The following is a 21,467-nucleotide window of genomic DNA, read 5'->3' as shown; positions in this document are numbered from 1 at the left end:
AGCTACGCAGACCTTGGGAGACTGTGATATATGCACAAAGATACAGACAGGTACAATATAGACCTTGTACGCACTGCAAGATCTCAAAAATCCTCTGTATCTGATACAGAATCATCCCATAGATGAGCTTCTTGGGTTTCCTCCCATTACCAACACACCTACATGTAATATTACCATAGCTCTCAGGCAACATTAGGGTGATTTTTTTTTTTTACTTTTTATTGAAAGATTCCTTAACCCCTTCCCGACCCATGACGCCACGTAGGCGTCATGAAAGTCGGTGCCATTCCGACCCATGACGCCTATGCGGCGTCATGGAAAGATCGCGTCCCTGCAGATCGGGTGAAAGGGTTAACTCCCATTTCACCCGATCTGCAGGGACAGGGGGAGTGGTAGTTTAGCCCAGGGGGGGTGGCTTCACCCCCTCGTGGCTATGATCGCTCTGATTGGCTGTTGAAAGTGAAACTGCCAATCAGAGCGATTTGTAATATTTCACCCATTATAACGGGTGAAATATTACAATCCAGCCATGGCCGATGCTGAAATATCATCGGCCATGGCTGGAAATACTAGTGTGCCCCCACCCCACCCCTCCGATCGCCTCCCCACCCCCCCGATCTGGCCGGTACACTGCTCCGGCTCCCCTCCGCCCTGTGCTCCGCTCCCCCCCGTGCTCGTGTCCGCTCCCCCCGTGCTCCAATCACCCCCCCGTGCTCCAATCACCCCCCCTGCACTCCGATCCACCCCCCCACATGCTCCGTTCCACCCCCCGTGCTCCATTCCAGCCCCCCCGTGCTCCGTTCCACGCCCCCCGCGCTCCGTTCCACCCCTCCCGTGCTCCGATTCCCCCCCTGTGCTCCGATCCCCCCCCCGTGGTCCCCCCCCACCCTATCATACTTACCGATCCAGCCGTGGTCCCGTCCGTCTTCTCCCGGGCGCCGCCATCTTCCAAAATGGCGGGCGCATGCGCAGTGCGCCCGCCGAATCTGCCGGCCGGCAGATTCGTTCCAAAGTGCATTTTGATCACTGAGATATAATCTATCTCAGTGATCAAAATAAAAAAAATAATAAATGACCCCCCCCCCCTTTGTCACCCCCATAGGTAGGGACAATAAAAAAATAAAGAAATTTTTTTTTTCCACTAATGTTAGAATAGGGTTAGGGTTAGGGGTAGGGTTAGGGTTAGGGGTAGGGTTAGGGTTAAGGTTAGGGCTAGGGGTAGGGTTAGGGGTAGGGCTAGGGGTAGGGTTAGGGTTAGGGGTAGGGTTAGGGGTAGGGGTAGGGTTAGGGCTAGGGTTAGGTCTAGGGTTAGGGTTAGGAATGTGCACACGTATTTTGGTCCTCTGCGGATTTTTCCGCTGTGGATTTGATAAATCCGCAGTGCTAAACCGCTGCGGATTTATGGCGGATTTACCGCGTTTTTTTCTGCGCATTTCACTGCGGTTTTACAATTGCGATTTTCTATTGGAGCAGTTGTAAAACCGCTGCGGAATCCGCACAAAGAAGTGACATGCTGCGGAATGTAAACCGCTGCGTTTCCGTGCAGTTTTTCCGCAGCATGTGCACAGCGATTTTTGTTTCCCATAGGTTTACATTGAACTGTACACTCATGGGAAACTGCTGCGGATCCGCAGCGTTTTCCGCAGCGTGTGCACATACCTTTAGAATTAGGCCATGTGCACACGGTGCGGATTTGGCTGCGGATTCGCAGCAGTGTTCCATCAGGTTTACAGTACCATGTAAACATATGAAAAACCAAATCCGCTGTGCCCATGGTGCGGAAAATACCGCGCGGAAACGCTGCGTTGTATTTTCCGCAGCATGTCAATTCTTTGTGCGGATTCCGCAGCGTTTTACACCTGTTCCTCAATAGGAATCCGCAGGTGAAATCCGCACAAAAAACACTGGAAATCCGCGGAAAATCCGCAGGTAAAACACAGTGCCTTTTACCCGCAGATTTTTCAAAAATGGTGCGGAAATATCTCACACGAATCCGCAACGTGGGCACATAGCCTTAGGGTTAGGGTTGGAATTAGGGTTGTGGTTAGGGTTAGGGGTGTGTTGGGGTTAGTGTTGTGGTTAGGGGTGTGTTGGGGTTAGGGTTGTGATTAGGATTATGGCTACAGTTGGGATTAGGGTTAGGGGTGTGTTGGGGTTAGTGTTGGAGTTAGAATTGAGGGGTTTCCACTGTTTAGGCACATCAGGGGTCTCCAAACGCAACATGGCGCCACCATTGATTCCAGCCAATCTCGTATTCAAAAAGTCAAATGGTGCTCCCTCACTTCCGAGCCCTGACGTGTGCCCAAACAGTGGTTTACCCCCACATATTGGGTACCAGCATACTCAGGACAAACTGCGCAACAATTACTGGGGTCCAATTTCTCCTGTTACCCTTGTGAATCTAAAAAAATGCTTGCTAAAACATAATTTTTGAGGAAAGAAAAATGATTTTTTATTTTCACGGCTCTGCGTTGTAAACGTCTGTGAAGCACTTGGGGGTTCAAAGTGCTCACCACATATCTAGATAAGTTCCTTGGGGGGTCTAGTTTCTAAAATGGGGTCACTTGTGGGGGGTTTCTACTGTTTAGGCACACCAGGGGCTCTGCAAACGCAACGTGACACCCGCAGACCATTCCATCAAAGTCTGCATTTCAAAAGTCACTACTTCCCTTCTGAGCCCCGACGTGTGCCCAAACAGTGGTTTACCCCCACATATGGGGTATCAGCGTACTCAGGAGAAACTGGACAACAACTTTTGGGGTCCAATTTCTCCTGTAACCCTTGGGAAAATAAAAAATTCTGGGCTAAATAATTATTTTTGAGGAAAGAAAACGTATTTATTATTTTCACGGCTCTGCATTATAAACTTCTATGAAGCACTTGGGGGTTCAAAGTGCTCACCACACATCTAGATAAGTTCCATTCAGGGTCTAGTTTCCAAAATGGGGTCACTTGTGGGGGGTTTCTACTGTTAAGCCACATCAGGGGCTCTGCAAATGCAACGTGACGCCCACAGAGCATTCCATCAAAGTCTGCATTTCAAAACGTCACTACTTCACTTCCGAGCCCCGGCATGTGCCCAAACAGTGATTTACCCCCACATATGGGGTATCAGCGTACTCAGGAGAAACTGGACAACAACGTTTGGGGTCAAATTTCTCCTGTTACCCTTGGGAAAATAAAAAATTGCAGGCTAAAAGATCATTTTTGAGAAAATAATTTTTTTTTTTATTTTCATGGCTCTGCGTTATAAACTTCTGTGAAGCACTTGGGGGTTCAAAGTCCTCACCACACATCTAGATTAGTTCCTTTGGGGGTCTAGTTTCTAAAATGGTGTCATTTCTGGGGGATCTCCAATGCTTAGGCACACAGGGGCTCTCCAAACGTGACATGGTGTCCGCTAATGATTGGAGCTAATTTTCCATTTAAAAAGCCAAATGGCGTGCCATCCCTTCCGAGCCCTGCCGTGCGCCCAAACAGTGGTTTACCCCCACATATGGGGTATCAGCGTACTCAGGACAAACTGGACAACAATATTTGGGGTCCAATTTCTCCTATTATCCTTGGCAAAATAGGAAATTCCAGGCTAAAAAATCATTTTTGAGGAAAGAAAAATTATTTTTTATTTTCATGGCTCTGCGTTATAAACTTCTGTGAAGCACCTGGGGGTTTAAAGTGCTCAATATGCATCTAGATAAGTTCCTTGGGGGGTCTAGTTTCCAAAATGGGGTCACTTGTGGGGGAGCTCCAATGTTTAGGCACACAGGGGCTCTCCAAACGCGACATGGTGTCCGCTAACAATTGGAGCTAATTTTCCATTCAAAAAGTCAAATGGCGCGCCTTCTCTTCCGAGCCCTGCCGAGTGCCCAAACAGTTGTTTACCCCCACATATGAGGTATCGGCGTACTCGGGAGAAATTGCCCAACAAATTTTATGATCCATTTTATCCTACTGCCCATGTGAAAATGAAAAAATTGAGGCGAAAAGAATTTTTTTGTGAAAAAAAATTACTTTTTCATTTTTACAGATCAATTTGTGAAGCACCTGAGGGTTTAAAGTGCTCACTAGGCATCTAAATTAGTTCATTGGGGGGTCTAGTTTCCAAAATGGGGTCACTTGTGGGGGAGCGCCAATGTTTAGGCACACAGGAGCTATCCAAACGCGACATGGTGTCCGCTAACGATGGAAATAATTTTTCATTCAAAAAGTCAAATGGTGCTCCTTCCCTTCCGAGCCTTACCATGTGCCCAAACAGTGGTTTACCTCCACATGTGAGGTATTGGTGTACTCAGGAGAAATTGCCCAACACATTTTAGGATCCATTTTATCCTGTTGCCCATGTGAAAATGATAAAATTGAGGCTAAAAGAATTTTTTTGCGAAAAAAAAGTACTTTTTCATTTTTACGGATCAATTTGTGAAGCACCTGGGGGTTCAAAGTGCTCACTATGCATCTAGATAAGTTCCTTGGGGCGTCTAGTTTCCAAAATGGGGTCACTTGTGGGGGAGCTCCAATTTTTAGGCACACGGGGGCTCTCCAAACGTGACATGGTGTCCGCTAAAGAGTGGAGCCAATTTTTGATTCAAAAAGTCAAATGGCGCTCCTTCCCTTCCAAGCCCTGCCGTGCGCCAAAACAGTGGTTTACCCCCACATATGAGGTATCAGCGTACTCAGGACAAATTGGACAACAACTTTCGTGGTTCAGTTTCTCCTTTTACCATTGGGAAAATAAAGAAATTGTTGCTAAAAGATAATTTTTGTGACTAAAAAGTTAAATGTTCATTTTTTCCTTCCATGTTGCTTCTGCTTCTGTGAAGCACCTGAAGGGTTAATAAACTTCTTGAATGTGGTTTTGAGTACCTTGAGGGGTGCAGTTTTTAGAATGGTGTCACTTTTGGGTATTTTCAGCCATATAGACCCCTCAAACTGACTTCAAATGTGAGGTGGTCCCTAAAAAAAATGGTTTTGTAAATTTCGTTGTAAAAATGACAAATCGCTGGTCGAATTTTAACCCTTATAACTTCCTAACAAAAAAAAATTTTGTTTCCAAAATTGTGCTGATGTAAAGTAAACATGTGGGAAATGTTATTTATTAACTATTTTGTGTCACATATCTCTCTGGTTTAACAGAATAAAAATTCAAAATGTGAAAATTGCGAAATGTTCAAAATTTTCGCCAAATTTCCGTGTTTATCACAAATAAATGCAGAATTTATTGACCTAAATTTACCACTAACATGAAGCCCAATATGTCACGAAAAAACAATCTCAGAACCGCTAGGATCCGTTGAAGCGTTCCTGAGTTATTACCTCATAAAGGGACACTGGTCAGAATTGCAAAAAACGGCAAGGTCTTTAAGGTCAAAATAGGCTGGGTCTTGAAGGGGTTAAAATAATATAACAAGCATGTGACATTGCAGTGCAAAATCAGAGTAATCCATCTAATCATTATCCACAATATCAGTTATAAAATCATAATTTCAATGACAAAGTAAACAAAACAAGTGAAATAGAACATTAAACACAATGTATTCTCAGCAGCATTGCACCACCCACCAGGAGGTTCTTTATCAGGGTCCTGAGTTTGTAACAATTCAGGTTATAATAAGCAAATATATAAAGCATTATGTTCATGCACTGAAAAAGAGATACTTCAGGGATTATATCTCGCAGTTGAGGAAATTATGGCATCAAGGCTAGGTGTGTCAGTGGTAAGTCACACCACCTTTCCCAAATTCTATGAAGTTTCTGGGGACATCCTCTGTTCCTGTATAATATGTTCTCATATGGAATTATATCATTCACTAAATTTTTCCACTGATTGGTCGGAAGAGACCTTCCCCCCATCCACCTCAGCGCTATCGCTTTGGGGTGATATTTAACTGAGAATTTTCCTTCACTCCCTAGATCACTCATTTACTCACGTCACCTTCAGGCCAAAAACACCTCCAGCATCTGACGTTTTCTTACTACGGAAACAGCAAAACATCTTACTGCTGCTCTTATTCTTCCTTATTTCTTTCAGCTAATCGGCATCCCTCTCAAAAAACCCTCTACTCTCTGATGTATCTTGAACACAGCAGCCGGGGTCACATTCATGTCCAGCTGATACACACATGCCTCCATCCTGCGCCAACCATTGCATTGGTTACTCATCTGCTACAGAATGCAATAGAAACTTTTCACGCTCACCCACAAAGCTCCCTATATCTCCGCTCTCACCAGTGTATCACCCTACTCATCCTCTCCGCTATGTTGCACCACCTTACCTATACTCTCCACAGTGCTTCACCGTCCTGCATCTCCTCCCTCATTTCTCTACCACCTTACCTATACTCTCCACAGTGCTTCACCGTCCTACATCTCCTCCCTCATTTCTCTACCACCTTACCTATACTCTCCACAGTGCTTCACCGTCCTACATCTCCTCCCTCATTTCTCTACCACCTTACCTATACTCTCCACAGTGCTTCACCGTCCTACATCTCCTCCCTCATTTCTCTACCACCTTACCTATACTCTCCACAGTGCTTCACCGTCCTACATCTCCTCCCTCATTTCTCTACCACCTTACCTATACTCTCCACAGTGCTTCACCGTCCTACATCTCCTCCCTCATTTCTCTACCACCTTACCTATACTCTCCACAGTGCTTCACCGTCCTACATCTCCTCCCTCATTTCTCTACCACCTTACCTATACTCTCCACAGTGCTTCACCGTCCTACATCTCCTCCCTCATTTCTCTACCACCTTACCTATACTCTCCACAGTGCTTCACCGTCCTACATCTCCTCCCTCATTTCTCTACCACCTTACCTATACTCTCCACAGTGCTTCACCGTCCTACATCTCCTCCCTCATTTCTCTACCACCTTACCTATACTCTCCACAGTGCTTCACCGTCCTACATCTCCTCCCTCATTTCTCTACCACCTTACCTATACTCTCCACAGTGCTTCAACGTCCTACATCTCCTCCCTCATTTCTCTACCACCTTACCTATACTCTCCACAGTGCTTCACCGTCCTACATCTCCTCCCTCATTTCTCTACCACCTTACCTATACTCTCCACAGTGCTTCACCGTCCTACATATCCTCCCTCATTTCTCTACCACCTTACCTATACTCTCCACAGTGCTTCACCGTCCTACATCTCCTCCCTCATTTCTCTACCACCTTACCTATACTCTCCACAGTGCTTCACCGTCCTACATCTCCTCCCTCATTTCTCTACCACCTTACCTATACTCTCCACAGTGCTTCACCGTCCTACATCTCCTCCCTCATTTCTCTACCACCTTACCTATACTCTCCACAGTGCTTCACCGTCCTACATCTGCTCTCTCATTTCTCTACCACCTTACCCGCCCTCTCCACTATACTGCACCTTTCTACATCTCCTCCATCATTTCTCTACCACCTTACCTATACTCTCCACAGTACTTCACCATCCTACATCTCCTCCCTCATTTCTCTACCACCTTACCTATACTCTCCACAGTGCTTCACCGTCCTACATCTCCTCTCTCATTTCTCTACCACCTTACCCACCCTCTCCATTGTACTGCACCTTTCTACATCTCCTCCATCATTTCTCTACCACCCTACCTATACTCTCCACAGTACTTCACCATCCTACATCTCCTCCCTCATTTCTCTACCACCCTACCCGTCCTCTCCATTGTACTGCACCTTTCTACATCTCCTCCCTCATTTCTCTACCACCTTACCTATACGCTCCACAGTGCTTCACCATCCTACATCTCCTCCCTCATTTCTCTACCACCCTACCCGTCCTCTCCATTATACTGCACCTTTCAACATCTCCTCCCTCATTTCTCTACCACCCTACCCGTCCTCTCCATTGTACTGCACCTTTCAACATCTCCTCCCTCATTTCTCTACCACCCTACCCGTCCTCTCCATTGTACTGCACCTTTCTACATCTCCTCCATCATTTCTCTACCACCCTACCTATACTCTCCACAGTGCTTCACCATCCTACATCTCCTCCCTCATTTCTCTACCACCCTACCCGTCCTCTCCATTATACTGCACCTTTCTACATCTCCTCCATCATTTCTCTACCACCCTACCCGTCCTCTCCATTGTACTGCACCTTTCTACATCTCCTCCCTCATTTCTCTACCACCCTACCCGTCCTCTCCATTATACTGCACCTTTCTACATCTCCTCCATCATTTCTCTACCACCCTACCCGTCCTCTCCATTGTACTGCACCTTTCTACATCTCCTCCCTCATTTCTCTACCACCCTACCTGTCCTCCCCATTGTACTGCACCATTCTACATCTCCTCCCTCATTTCTCTACCACCCTACCCGTCCTCTCCATTATACTGCACCTTTCTACATCTCCTCCCTCATTTCTCTACCACCCTACCCATCCTCTCCATTATACTGCACCTTTCTACATCTCCTCTCTCATTTCTCTACCACCCTACCTGTCCTCTCCATTGTACATCTCCTCCCTCATTTTTCTATCACCCTACCTATCCGCTCTACAGTGCTGCACTACCCTACCCTCCTCTATCACCCGTCTACCAACCTCTCCGCTCTATTGCACGATCCTACCTGCCCTCTCCATTGTGCTGCACAGTCCTACATCTTCTTCATATCTACCACAAGTCTACGAACAACCTACGCGCGTCTGCTAGACTTCTCTTGTGCTGAACCAGTGCTCTGGAGTGCACTACCCCAATTAGGTTACTTCCCACTGTCCAGTTTTAAGATTGCCGTCATAAAACATCTTTTGAGAAACCTTACTTATTAACTGTCTTCAGTTCTTCAACCCTCTGAATCTGTCCCTTTCCATCATGTTCCCCCACACTTCATGTAATCAGTAGCACTTTGTAGCTGTACACATACAGATAATGGCTGGTGACCGGCTCACGCAGCGCCATATGACTGCCCCTATTATAGTGGTGGCTGGACCAGACACTACAAGCACTTTTTTGCCTTGTGTCCCCAGTTTCCTCAGGTTGTAAGCTCTTGAGAGCAGGGCCCTCACTCCTCTTAATTGTTGAAGCATGTGTTACTCTAACATCTGGCATTATATGTACATGTTCTTCTGATTTGTAAGTGCAGCATTATTCTCAGCCCGATAATCCGAACCTAATCCAGACTATTATAGTGTGGCGCTGCATTTTCCGGCTTTCGCTTGAAGAGTCTTATCCTGGAGGAGCAGGATGCTCAGCTGTATTTACCTCCTTCTTCCTGTAGTTCTGCTCCCACGCCTGCTTCTCTATCTCCAGACGCTCTTTGATTGCCTTCAGCTCAATCTGCAATCGACCAGAATAGGAATTGTTACAATATTCTGTCACACGGCGAAGAGCAAACACCACGTCTGTCAGCGACAGCTCAAACGTCACGAGAATGTGAATTGTCCCACCAGCCAAAAATTCCCATTTTACGTGGCATTATCTTAACAACCAGACTGTAAATCTGCTGAGAAAGAGACAATTTTTGCAAATTTGAAGAGACTGTCCAGGTTAAAAAAAAAGATGCTTTCTGCCTGCAACAGCGCCGCTCCTGTCTGTAGGTTGTGTCTGGTACTGCATCTTAGCTCTATGGAAGTGAATGAAATTGGCCTGTAGTATCATACACTACCTGTTTACAGGGAGGCACTGTTTTTAGAAGAAAGCAGCCATGTTTTACAACCCCTATAATGTAGCCAGAGACCTTGGATGGTCATACTAATTAACCAAAAGTTATCTATGAGAATACTCAGTCTCCGTGAACAGGAAGGAGCAATCAGCTGATCGCTACAGATTATACCAAGCTGTGGTAAGGCCAAGTGGACCATGTGGATGTGGCCAAAAACTGCACAGGCGATTGGACACCTGATTTAGCAGGGGACAGCCATTTCCTTGTGAATTTAAAAATTGCAGCAGCGAGTCTTGGCTGCACCGCGGCCTCATTACTGCTGCAGCTCAGTTGCTCCATTTGGCCTTACCCTAATAAACACCTATAGGAGGTGAAATAGGTTCACATATTTTGGAAAGTGGTATTGCTTCATGGTAGACTCCATTTATGCACCAAAATAGAGCATATTAATATGTAGGGGTCTTCTGCTTAGAACCCTCGAGATGTTTCAGAGCAGACAGCCCCAATTCTTTTTAGGAATAAGTGGGCTGTTAAATGTGCAGACGCATGCATTAGGGGTCGGTATTTTGGGTCTGGTAGAGAAAGGGTTGCGCCTTAAACCAGTCAGCTGATACACGCCGCCCCATCGCTCATACTGTGATTGTCAAGGCTAAGTATCGGCCATATCCTGGTAAACGCAGCTTTATTAGGACCTGGTGCCGCCGGTCTTGCTCCTCCTTGCTCTTCTCGTACTCTTCCTTCAGGACCCGGGTGGCCAGGGCGCAGTTGTCTTCTAACTGCTTCCGGAGCTCGTCCAATTCTGCTCTTTGCCTGCGAGACAAACACATTAATAAATGACACCCGGAGAAATAGAGAGACAGGTCAAAATCTGCACTGCAATATTGGCAGAGGGTCAGATTTATCAAGAATGTAGCAACCAATCAGATCACGGCATTGCTTCTCCAAAAGTCTAATGCACAGGTATACCTAGTGCTTCTCGCCGGGGTCTCTTCAGGCCCCCCAGGCTCTCAGAGCAGAGAGCTCACCTGGTCGCTTGCTGCTTTAAGCGCTCCTTCTCCTCGGACACCTCGCTGTATAGTCGCCTGCGCTGCTCTTGCAGGGACTGCTCCTCATGTGTCAGCTGCTTCTCATATCTGAAAGAAGAAGCGAGCGAGCATGCTTAGCCGGGTCTTCTCTGGCTCCTCACTGCATCCATTAGTGGGGGTCCACGTGGTCGGACTCGCATAACACAATCTCATCAGTCACCCGCTGTAATTGCTTTTACTGTTGCAATTTTTCAAGATCTCAGCTTGCTGTCAATGAACAGGAATATTCATATTTTTATGTTGAGTCGGAAAACTTGCACTTATCACAGCCTGGAATTTGCTACAAAGGGTGGGTCCAGCCAGTGAAAATAACCAAATATGTTCCCGTTCGCTGACAGAACACAGAAATTATGAACAGGACAAAAGCTTGAAAGTTGCAGGACTGGTTTAGACGGTAATGGACGTGTTCTAGTGCTGGCCCCTGGTAGATCACCTCTGTTTCGCCAGCTCTCGCTCCCTCTGGCTCACTTCTTCCTTCTCTCGCTCCAGGTTTTGCCTCAGCTCCTCGGCCTGGCGCACATATCGCTGCGCCGCACGTTCGTCGGACTGCAGTAGCTCGGCCTCGTGCAGAGCTTTTAACTTGCGGATCTCTTGCTTGTGCTTGGATATCAGTCTCTGGATCTCGGGCTCCAGACCTGTGGGGAGATGACATGCAGAACATCAGGGGGAAGGACTCAAAAGTGAAAACTAGTGTCAAGCTTTAGGCTTCCGCTTTGACCTCACTCCCAAATTCAGGACCTACTGATGCCAACTGAATTGCGGTTCTTACATCCTCGGACTTGCTAGTACCTACAAAGCAGTGTCATCGGGCATATAATCCATAGCGTAAAGTCCATCTGCAGGGAATGAAGGTAACCACATGCCAGCTGCAGTGGAAGTGCCCATATGACTGTACCAGGCACAGATCCCTTATATTACAACATACCCCTCTAATAAGGAGTCACGCAAGCAGACAAGCAGCTGCCATGTCTTTGGCAGGTCCCTACAATCCAGTGCAGGTTGTGCCATTCTGGGATGGTGCCAGGCATCAGGCAATAAGTTGGGCATACATTGCCGATTCTAAACATATAAGGGGTCAGTGAAGACCCAGGGGGCAAGAGGAGGACTGTACAAGGCTGGAAAAAAGAATCACCTGAGCAAATGCAAGAATATCTTAAGATAACAATGCTGATTGTACAAATACCAGAACTGACAACCTTCCGCATTGCTTACGTGGACTCGCAGAACAAGGAAAACCCCAGGAGAGCTGCACAAATAATCACACCCTCCCACCAGGGCACAGATGCCGCAGGGAGGTCACATCCTCGGCCATGTGCAGCCTGGATGAGGGCTAAGGCATGACAAGTACTGCGAGGACACCTAGTGGACACAATCTGAAATAACATGTTCCTCCTGGTAAGGGATAATTATTATGTTCTACATACAATTTGGATTCTTGAGACCTAGAAGCGCAGCCTTAACCCCTTCCCGACCAAGCAGAATTTAGCATTTTCGCTTTTCGATAAAACTGATAATTTTTATTTCTGTAGAGCCAATATTATACAGTACTTTTGTGCTTTCATTTTTCTTCCAAGAGTCATAACTTTTTTTTTCTGTCAACATAGCCGTATGAGTACTTGCTTATTTTTTTTGCAGGACGAAATTTAGTTTTGAATGACAGCATTCATTTTCCTAAATTAAATGCTGAAAAAATGAAAAAAAAAAATAATCAAACCTTTGCTAAACAAAATAAAAAAGAGAATGTTAGCCATTATTTTTGAAGTTTTGTTTTTAAAGTATTCACTGTGGAATAAAAAAAATTGAACACATAATTCTTCAAGTCAATAAGACTTTTCATCATCGTTATTAATGTGTTAAAATAACACTGAAGCTAGTAAAAAATAAGAATTTAAAAAAAAAAAAAAAAAAAAGTCGGTTTATTTCACCATTTTCAGAGACCAGTAACGTATCTCTCCATTGATGAACCTGTGTTGTGTGTGCACCTATTTTTTTTATTGATACATACAATGTTTTCTTTGCTTTTTTTTTAAGGAGCTGCTGCAACCCTCCCCCACCCCCCCCAAAAAATGCAATTCTTGTATTTTTTTTTCCCGTTTTATACCATTCACCATATGGGATAACTAATTTTATATTTTGGTAGATCGGACTTTTATGGATGTGGCCATACCAAATATTTCCGCACCACTGAAGAAAGGTAATAGCGTGGTGATTACAAATTTTTAAACTTTTTCTTTAGATTTTTACTTTTTATTTTTTTGTCTCTCTAGGAAACTTGAACCTATGATCGTCTGATCATTTGATTTACATCCTGCATTATTAGTGTATTCCAATACATAGACAAAACAACGTCCTCATGGGAGGACTAAAGATCGCGCCATTTAAATGTCAATGATTGACAGTGGCATTTAGATGGTTAAACAGCAGCGATTAGAGTAATGTTAGACAGCTGGCATCTGCCCCAGTATGGCGCAGAGACAGCTCATTAACACACTCCATTCACCGGCATGTGACATGTGTATACATGGTGGGAAGGGGTTAAAAGGTAGAATAATTGCATATTTACCCTTAACCGTGATCTCCTTGATCTTCTTGGTCTTCTCATCGATCCACTTCTCCCGTCGTACTTTTTCAGTTGCTGTCATGAGTTCCTGCAGCTTCTTCATCTCCTAGAAGACACGTTTTAGAGAAACTTGACATACTGAGTTTGTCGTATTTGGTACTGCTGCGTTTGATGCATTGCCCCCAATACAACCTTGGAGGCAGGGGTGATCCTCAGGGGGCAGCCATAGGGGTGCAACGTGCAAGCAACCCCAGCTGCACTTACAGGACTAAACACTTGCAGTGAGTGGTGAACCAGCAGGGGGCAGTGCTGAGCTACATGCAATTCTGATATCATTTCAATGTATTTAGGGGTCTTTGTGGCTCTGTGCTAGTGATCAGTGAGGCTCTGTGTCCCGTGTCATACATTTATCACTTTTCCCTGCGGAGCTGTCCACCTTTGAGTACAAGTTTCCACAATTAAAAGTCAGAATTTTTGGTTAAAAATCTGTTTTCATTAAATATTTTGCGATGTTTGCATTCTCTAGCTTCTGTGTCCGTCAGCGAGCTCGCTCTAGCGATCCAATGGGAGAGTTTGCAACGCTTATCTGTCTCTTTTTCTGAGCTCCTCTCAACTGATTTATGACCAAAATTTAATGTGTTGAGAAACAAATAGCCTGTTATTAGGGCTAGCGGAACGCACCAAATAATAAAGAGATTGACACGAGGTGCGTTCGCAGCCCGGGGTCCACCGTGCAGAGATGGTACCTGCTGCTATGTAATGGCGGATGGACACTTAGCTTACACGTGGGTTAGACTTCACCCCGTGTGAAATGGTAGCGAGGTCTGTTGCTTCACAGAGTCGGATAAAATGAATCCCACTTTAGCCCGTTCTGTGGGAAAACGTGCAGCCAGGAGCTCAAGATGTATAGTGAACTGGCTCACGACACAGCTTACCGTCACCAGCAAACTTGTCTGGTAACGGGAAGCGAGATAATGTCGAAGGAGGAGTGGCAGTGGACAAACTGGCTGCAGCCACGCTAGCAGCCTGAACAGCGACTGCGGTAACATCCACAGCAGAGGTTGTGCGCTCAAGAGCCGCCAACCTACCCTCCAGCTGCTGGATGTACCGTTGCAATCGCTGTTCGTCCGCCATTACTAGCCAGACGCTGGTGCTAGTATAGTGTTAGGGCTAGCAGAACGCACCAAATAGTAAAGAGATTGATACGAGGTGCATTTGCAGCCCGGGGTCCACCGTGCAGGGATGGTACCTGCTGCTATGTAATGGCGGATCGGATGGACACTTAGCTTACAAGTGGGTTAGACTTCACCCCGTGTGAAATGGTAGCGAAGTCTGTTGCTTCACAGAGTTGCACAATACGCTGCACCCTGTTAGCAGTCACAAGGTGCAGCTATAAGACACTAGTGGGATCCCTAAGAATCACCCCCACTAATCTGATGATTGAACTGGCTCTGACCCTCGGTGGCTTTTGAGCCCACGCCTGAGGACTCCCCGAGTCAGATGCACAGTTCAAGCGGGAATTCCCACCCTATACTGATGGTTGTTAGGAGAGCGCACTGGTGGCGCATGGTGCCGTAGAGATGGGCACTGCAGCATGTGCTTAGTGTGCAGATAGCTTCCACCATTCCAGCAGTCAACACGAGGAATGGAAATGAATAAGGAGCTTTCATCCATCGACAGTCATTCATCTACAAACACACATTGCAAAGGTTTATACTAGCGCATGGCCGAGCGGCCATGTGAACCTTTTATAGCAGTAGCAGACCGGGACCTTCCAGATGGTCCAATAGGAACCGCAACAGGACCTGAATATGTGACCCCCGACATCCAATGGGAGGTCGTCCCGTGAGCATACTCAGTATGAGAAAAGTGGCACTTAGGGCATGTTTCCACGTTCAGGATTGCATCAGGATTTGGTCAGGATTTTACGCAGGTAGAATCTGCACCAAATCTACACCCGAGGTCACTGGCAAGTCACCTGCATTGTTCATGCGTTGTTTGAGCATTGTAAGGACATGCTGCGTTCTGAAAAAACGCGCCGCATGTCCGTTTCCGCGGGTCTGCCGCATGCGTCGTTTAATGCATAGTGGAGACGGGATTTCATGAAATCCCCTCCACTATGCTGTAACATCTGGACGCTGCGTGTTTGACGCTGCGGCTCTACGCAGCGTCAAACATGCTGCGTTTCCTGAACGTGGAAACATACCCTAATAAGTCCCAGAAAGGCCTGCTCGCTGCTGGTCAGTACTGGCTACAAGGGCAGAGCCTGGAAAGGCAGCAGTAACCAGCCGCACAGTATCAGCTCGAGCCAGATGCTGGGACCGACGTCTCCGTTGAGTAGGCTGCGCCTGGAGAAGAATGGGAGTGGACATGGTTCAAGATTCCCCCTGAACAGCGGCGGGAACTCGACACCTAACAGCCTGTAAAAGTCAAACGGTGCAAAATCTTTAATGAACCTAAAATTGCAAAAATTATATTTAGCCCAAAATTCATGTATTTAAATAAGAAAAAAAATACTAAAATTGGCCCCAGAGTTGGAAAATGGCAATTAGACCTAAAATTGTGTTTCCAGGATTCCATCCTGACAGCACTATGGAGCTCGTCCTTCTTATCCTTACTGGGACAGGAAATAACAAGAGGTTAAAAGGACCCTCCCCTCCTCCACCCCTCAGTGTCTTTTCCAAGTACCACACTAAGGCTACGTTCACATTTGCGTTGTGCGCCGCTGCATCGGCGACGCAACGCACAACGCAAATAAAAACGCACCAAAAAGCACGCAAAAACGCTGCGTTTTGCGACGCATGCGTCCTTTTTTGCCGAAATTTGGACGCTAGAAAAATGCAACTTGTTGCGTTTTCTGCGCCCGACGCTTGCGGCAAAAAAAACGCATGCGTCGCACAACGCAGCACAACGCATGTCCATGCGTCCCCCATGTTAAATATAGGGGCGCATGACGCATGCGTCGCCGCAGCGTTTCCCGACGCTGCGTCGGGAAACGCTAATGTGAACGTAGCCTAAGATGGATGCAACAAAATTTATTGACCAATCTTTATACAAACGTTACATCACATAAGTATAGAAATTCTCAGAAGGGAGGGAACTAGCTGTGCTGTCAGGATGGATTCCTGGAAACACAATTACCGGTAGGTCTAATTACAGTTTTCCAGGTCATCAATCCTGACAGCACCATGGAGAATACCAAAGTATGATAATCTAGGGCGGGGCATGAAGAACCTTTCTACCGAAGGCCACTTGTCCTGAGACTACGTCTAGTTTGTAATGTCTCGAAAAGGTACTCAGACTGGACCATGTTGTGGCCCTACAAATCTGATCTACTGATGCCCCCCTCTTTCTGCCCATGAGGTGGTTATGGCTCTAGTGGAATGGGCTTTTAATGTCTTAGGAGGAGGTTTCCCTTTTGCCTTCTAGGCCAGTCCAATCGTGGATCTGATCCACCTTGCTATAGTGGATTTTGCCTTTTTACCCCTATTTATTCCCCCATACTGTACGAATAAGTTTGGGTCCTGTCTCCAGTCCCTGGTTGCTTCCAGGTAGTAGAGAACAGTCTGCCTCACATCTAGAGAGTGAAAGGTCTGCTCCTTGAGAGTGCTGGCAGAAGGAGGGAATGGTTCATATTCGGCATTGACACAACTTTTGGGAGAATGGCCGGGTCGAGTCTCAAGACTATTTGGTCCATCGAATATCTGCAGATAAGGGTCCCAGGTTCCCTGATAGATAGGGCCTGTAATTCTCCTACCCTCTTGGCCGATGTAATAGCCACTAGGAAGTCTGTTTTAAAGGAGAGTCTGTTAATGTCTATACCAGTTACAGGTTCCTATGGGTGCTTACACAGTTACCGTAATTGAGTACCAGATCCCAAGGTAGGAAAGATCTCCTCACCGAAGGTTTCAGCCTTTGTATTGCTCTGGAGAACCTTGCTATCCAGGGGTGGGCTGCTAAGGGAGAATCAAAGAAAACGCTTAACACTGTGTATGCTTAGGGTACTCGGTCGTAGGTCTCTTGAAACCTGTCTGCAGTAAATCAAGAATTCTGGGAATATCAGGGCGAGATGTATCCACAGAGAACTCCCCGCACTTCATACAAAAACGCTTCCAGATTTTGTTATATATAGAGGAGGTTACCGGCTTTCTACTTGCCTGAAGGATAGATATCACCTCATCAATCAGAATACCCCCTTAATCTCAGGACTTGACTCTCATGATCCATGCCGAAAGGTGTTGACTGTCCGGCTTCTGGTGAAACACTGTGCCCTGGCACAGGTCTTTTCTGCGTGGAAGCAGGAGATCTTCCAAGGACATCTTCATCAGCAGAGGAAACCAACTCCTTCTTGGCCAGAGGGGCACTACCAAAATTACCTTTGCCCTCTTTTCCTGTAAATTCCTTAGCAATCTTGGAATCAGAAGGGGGGGGGAGGGCGAATCGCAAGTCAGTTTCCCCCTCCAGAATTAGGATAGTGCCTCAACGCCTGCCAGATTGTCTAGGGGTTTAGATAAAAAATTCCCTGACCTTTGTGTTTTCTCTGGATGTGAAGAGATCTACCTGTGAAACTCCCTAATGCTGACACAGCATGCAGAGCACATCCTCGTTCAGCTCCCACTCTGTCAGAGATAACCTCTGCCTGCTCGGAAGTCTGCCACCTGGTTTCTGGACCCCTCTAGGTGAACTGCTGAAACAGATAGCACCATCCTCTCAGCCCACCGAAAGATCTTCCCTGCCAGATGTTGTAGAGAGGGATGTCTTGAACTCCCCTGATGGCGCAAAAAAGCCAAGCTTGTCGTGTTGTCCGACAGGATTCTTACATGCCTGCCCCTGACTACTGACTGTACCTGGAGTAGGACTTTCCACACTGCATACAGTTCTCTGAAGTTTGAGGACCTGGCTCTGATTTCTAGGCTCCACGTTCCTTGGAAGTATCTTCCTTCCATATGACCACCCCACCCTAGCTGACTTGCGTCTGTGGTGATCACTGCACAAGAACCCAGGGAACTCCCGTCTGGAGTTTTTCTATAATGATCCACCAGCGTAGAGATCTCCTCAATGAGACGAAGTGGGGCATCACGGTATCTAGGAACAGTTGGCGTTTGTCCCAGGCAGTTAGAATGGCCCCCTGGAGACCCCCGGGTGGAACGGACTCCACCGAACACAGGATACATGAGGTCATTCATCCCATAATCATCATTGCCTCCCTGATGGAACAACGGCTTCTTGAGAATTGACGGATCCTGTCCCCTATTACGGTCTGCTTCTCTACTGGCAAGAAAGATGTTCTTAGGTGAGAATCTAGGAGAACCCTCAGGAACCCCTTTCTGGATTCTGGAGAGAGATTCGACTTCCTCCAGTTTATCACCCATCCCAGTCTCTGGAACATGCAGACCCAGGTACCGTCCTAGCCATTCCCACACTCTCACAACTTCACTTTCTTCCCGAACCTGAGCCTGAACCAAAGATGGAGTCCTTACCCCTACCTCCCTTGAGGTAGCTCCATCTGCCTGATTTACCCTTCCCTTTATAGATTGACCTTTGGTTGGGGTCTACGAAAGGGCAGATACTTTTTTTGGTTTATCCTCAGGGAACTATTTCTTTTTGTCTGATGCCTTTCTAGAATATCATCTGGAACAGGACCAAACAATTTCACCCGAAAAAGGAATGGAACACAGCTTGTTTTTGGACTGTTTATCCGACCATTTTTTTTAGCCAAATAGCTCGCAGAACAGCATTAGATAAGGCTTTGTTCCTGGCTGTGAATCTAACAGTTTCCGAAGATGCTTCAAACATGAACCCGGTAGCAAGTTTAAGGAGGGTAAGGGATTTCAGGATAGTGTCCAAGGGGTTTTTTAACTTTAGGTGTTCTTCCAGGTCGTCGACCCATAGGTGATTGGATCGAGCTACCGAAGTAGCCGAGATGTTGGCATGAATTATGGCGGCCAACGTCTCCCAGCTTCTTTTAAGAAGACCATCCACCTTCCGATCCATTGGCTTTATCAGGTTACAAGAATCCTCGAATGTGATCAAAGTCCTCTTCGCCACCTTGGCTATGGGTAAGTCAATCTTGGGAATGTCCTTTGGTTCGAAGGGCAGGCAAAGCTTAGAGTCTCTGGGAATGCCCCCTCTGTCTGCAACAAGCTCCACGTGAACCACGATCTCTTTACTTCCCGCAACCTTTCCTTCCTGGCTCTCACCGAGACCTGGCTGACACCCCCTGACACGGCCTCCCCTGCTGCACTGAGTTACGGTGGCCTCCACTTTACCCACACTCCTCGCTCTGGCAACAGACATTGTGGGGGAGTGGGTTTCCTTCTTTCCAAAAACTGTTACTTCAACCCTATCCAACCCCCACCCTCCCTTCTTTCGAGGTCTACTCTGTCCGTATCTACTCTCCCTCTAATCTCCAAATGGCTGTCATATACCGACCACCGGGCTCAGCCACTGCCTTCATTGACCAATTCTCCACCTGGCTTCTTCACTTTTTCTCTGCTGACATCCCCACCATCATAATGGGTGACTTTAATATCCCTACTGACACCCACCAGCCAGCAGCCTCCAAGCTCTTGGCCCTTAGCTCATCCTCCTTTGGACTTAACTCAGTGGTCCTCCATATCCACCCACACAGACAAACATACACTAGACCTCATCTTCACCTTTCTCTGTTCCTTATCTAATCTCACAACCTCTCCCTTCACCCTATCTGACCACCATCTACTCACCTTCTCATCCTTGCCCTTCTCACCCGCCCCCCATGTCCAGCCAGTACCACATCCTCGCAGAAACCTTGCACACCTAGACATTCAGACTCTCTTCTACCCCTGTCCTCCATATCTTCACTCCGTGACACGGATAGCGCCACCGGTTTCTATAACTCCACCCTCACATCAGCCATAGACTCAGTCGCCCCTCTCATGCATGGCAAAGTGCGACAAATCAATAGGCAACCCTAGCATAACAACTTCACAAAAAAACTCCGACAAGCATCCAGGGTCGTGGAGTGGTGTTGTGAAAAAAACACGCCTGCAAGACGAATTCACCGCTTTCAAACAAGCTATACTTGCCTTCAAACTAGCCCTCACTTATGCTAAACAGACCTATTTCACTAACCTTGTATCTTCACTACCCTACAACCCAAAACAACTGTTCAGCACATTTAACTCTCTCCTCCGCCCGCCACTGCCACCTCCAACTTCCCTCATCTCTTCTGAGGACTTTGCCACCTACTTCAAAAACAAGATCGACCAAACAAGGCAAACCTTTACTGTTCCACCACCCCAACCAATCCATATACCAGACCTCTGCCCTTCCCCAATAAGTTCCCTCTCCAACATGACTGAAGGAGAACTTACTCGCCTCCTTTCCAAATCACACCTCACCACCTGTGCACTTGACCCCATCCCTTCCCACTTGCTCCCCAACCTCACTAACACGCCCATTCCAGCCCTAACCCATCTCTTCAACCTATCGCTATCTTCTGGTACTTTCCCCTCTGCCTTCAAACATGCCACCATCACACCCATCCTCAAAAAAGCTAACCTTGACCCAACTCACACCCATCCTCAAAAAAGCTAACCTTGAACCAAATGCTATGCCCAGCTATCGCCCCATATCACTGCTCCCATTTGCTTCTATGTCCATGGACAACTTTCCTCCCACCTCTCATCTAACTCTCTCCTTGACAACCTCCAATCTGGCTTCCGCCCCCACCACTCCACCGAAACTGCTCGGACCAAAATTACTAATGACTTACTCACAGCCAAAGCTAACAGACAGTTCTCCATCCTCCTCCTTCTTGACCTGTCCTCTGCTTTCGACACAGTCAACCACTGCCTACTGCTACAGATTCTTTCTTCCCTTGGCATCAAAGGCCTTGCCTCGTCCTGGATTGCCTCATACCTTTCCGACCGCACATTTAGCGTTTCCCACTCCCACACTACCTCCTCACCCAGTCCCCTCTCTGTTGGAGTCCCTCAAGGCTCTGTCCTAGGGCCTCTACTTTTTTTCCCATCTATACCCTTGGCCTAGGACAACTCATAAAGTCCCATGGCTTCCAGTACCACCTATATCCAGTCGACACTCAGATCTACCTCTGTGGCTCAGATGTCGTTTTTCTTCTGTCCAGATTCCCGGAGTGTTTGTCAGCCATATCCTCCTTCAACTCTCACTTCCTAAAACTCAATGTAGACAAA

The 21,467-nt window shown here is 46.8% G+C and overlaps 1 protein-coding gene across 6 annotated transcripts in view; it reads right to left on the bottom strand.

Annotated features, from left to right (window-relative positions):
• CEP131 (centrosomal protein 131) overlaps nucleotides 1–21,467 on the bottom strand; it is an 87,913-nt gene that overhangs the window by 2,471 nt on the left and 63,975 nt on the right. For all 6 annotated transcript variants that reach the window (XM_069750769.1, XM_069750771.1, XM_069750773.1 and 3 more), the window contains 5 exons: nucleotides 13,276–13,378; nucleotides 11,146–11,347; nucleotides 10,653–10,760; nucleotides 10,320–10,437; nucleotides 9,228–9,302 (listed from right to left, as the gene is read on the bottom strand). In XM_069750769.1, the coding sequence (XP_069606870.1) occupies nucleotides 9,228–9,302; nucleotides 10,320–10,437; nucleotides 10,653–10,760; nucleotides 11,146–11,347; nucleotides 13,276–13,378 (606 nt within the window). The remainder of the gene's footprint in view (nucleotides 1–9,227; nucleotides 9,303–10,319; nucleotides 10,438–10,652; nucleotides 10,761–11,145; nucleotides 11,348–13,275; nucleotides 13,379–21,467) is intronic.

This window comes from Ranitomeya imitator, chromosome 2 (genome assembly GCF_032444005.1).
Source record: "Ranitomeya imitator isolate aRanImi1 chromosome 2, aRanImi1.pri, whole genome shotgun sequence".
NCBI classification, from domain to species: domain Eukaryota; kingdom Metazoa; phylum Chordata; class Amphibia; order Anura; family Dendrobatidae; genus Ranitomeya; species Ranitomeya imitator.
This window is presented reverse-complemented; position numbering and strand designations above follow the sequence as displayed.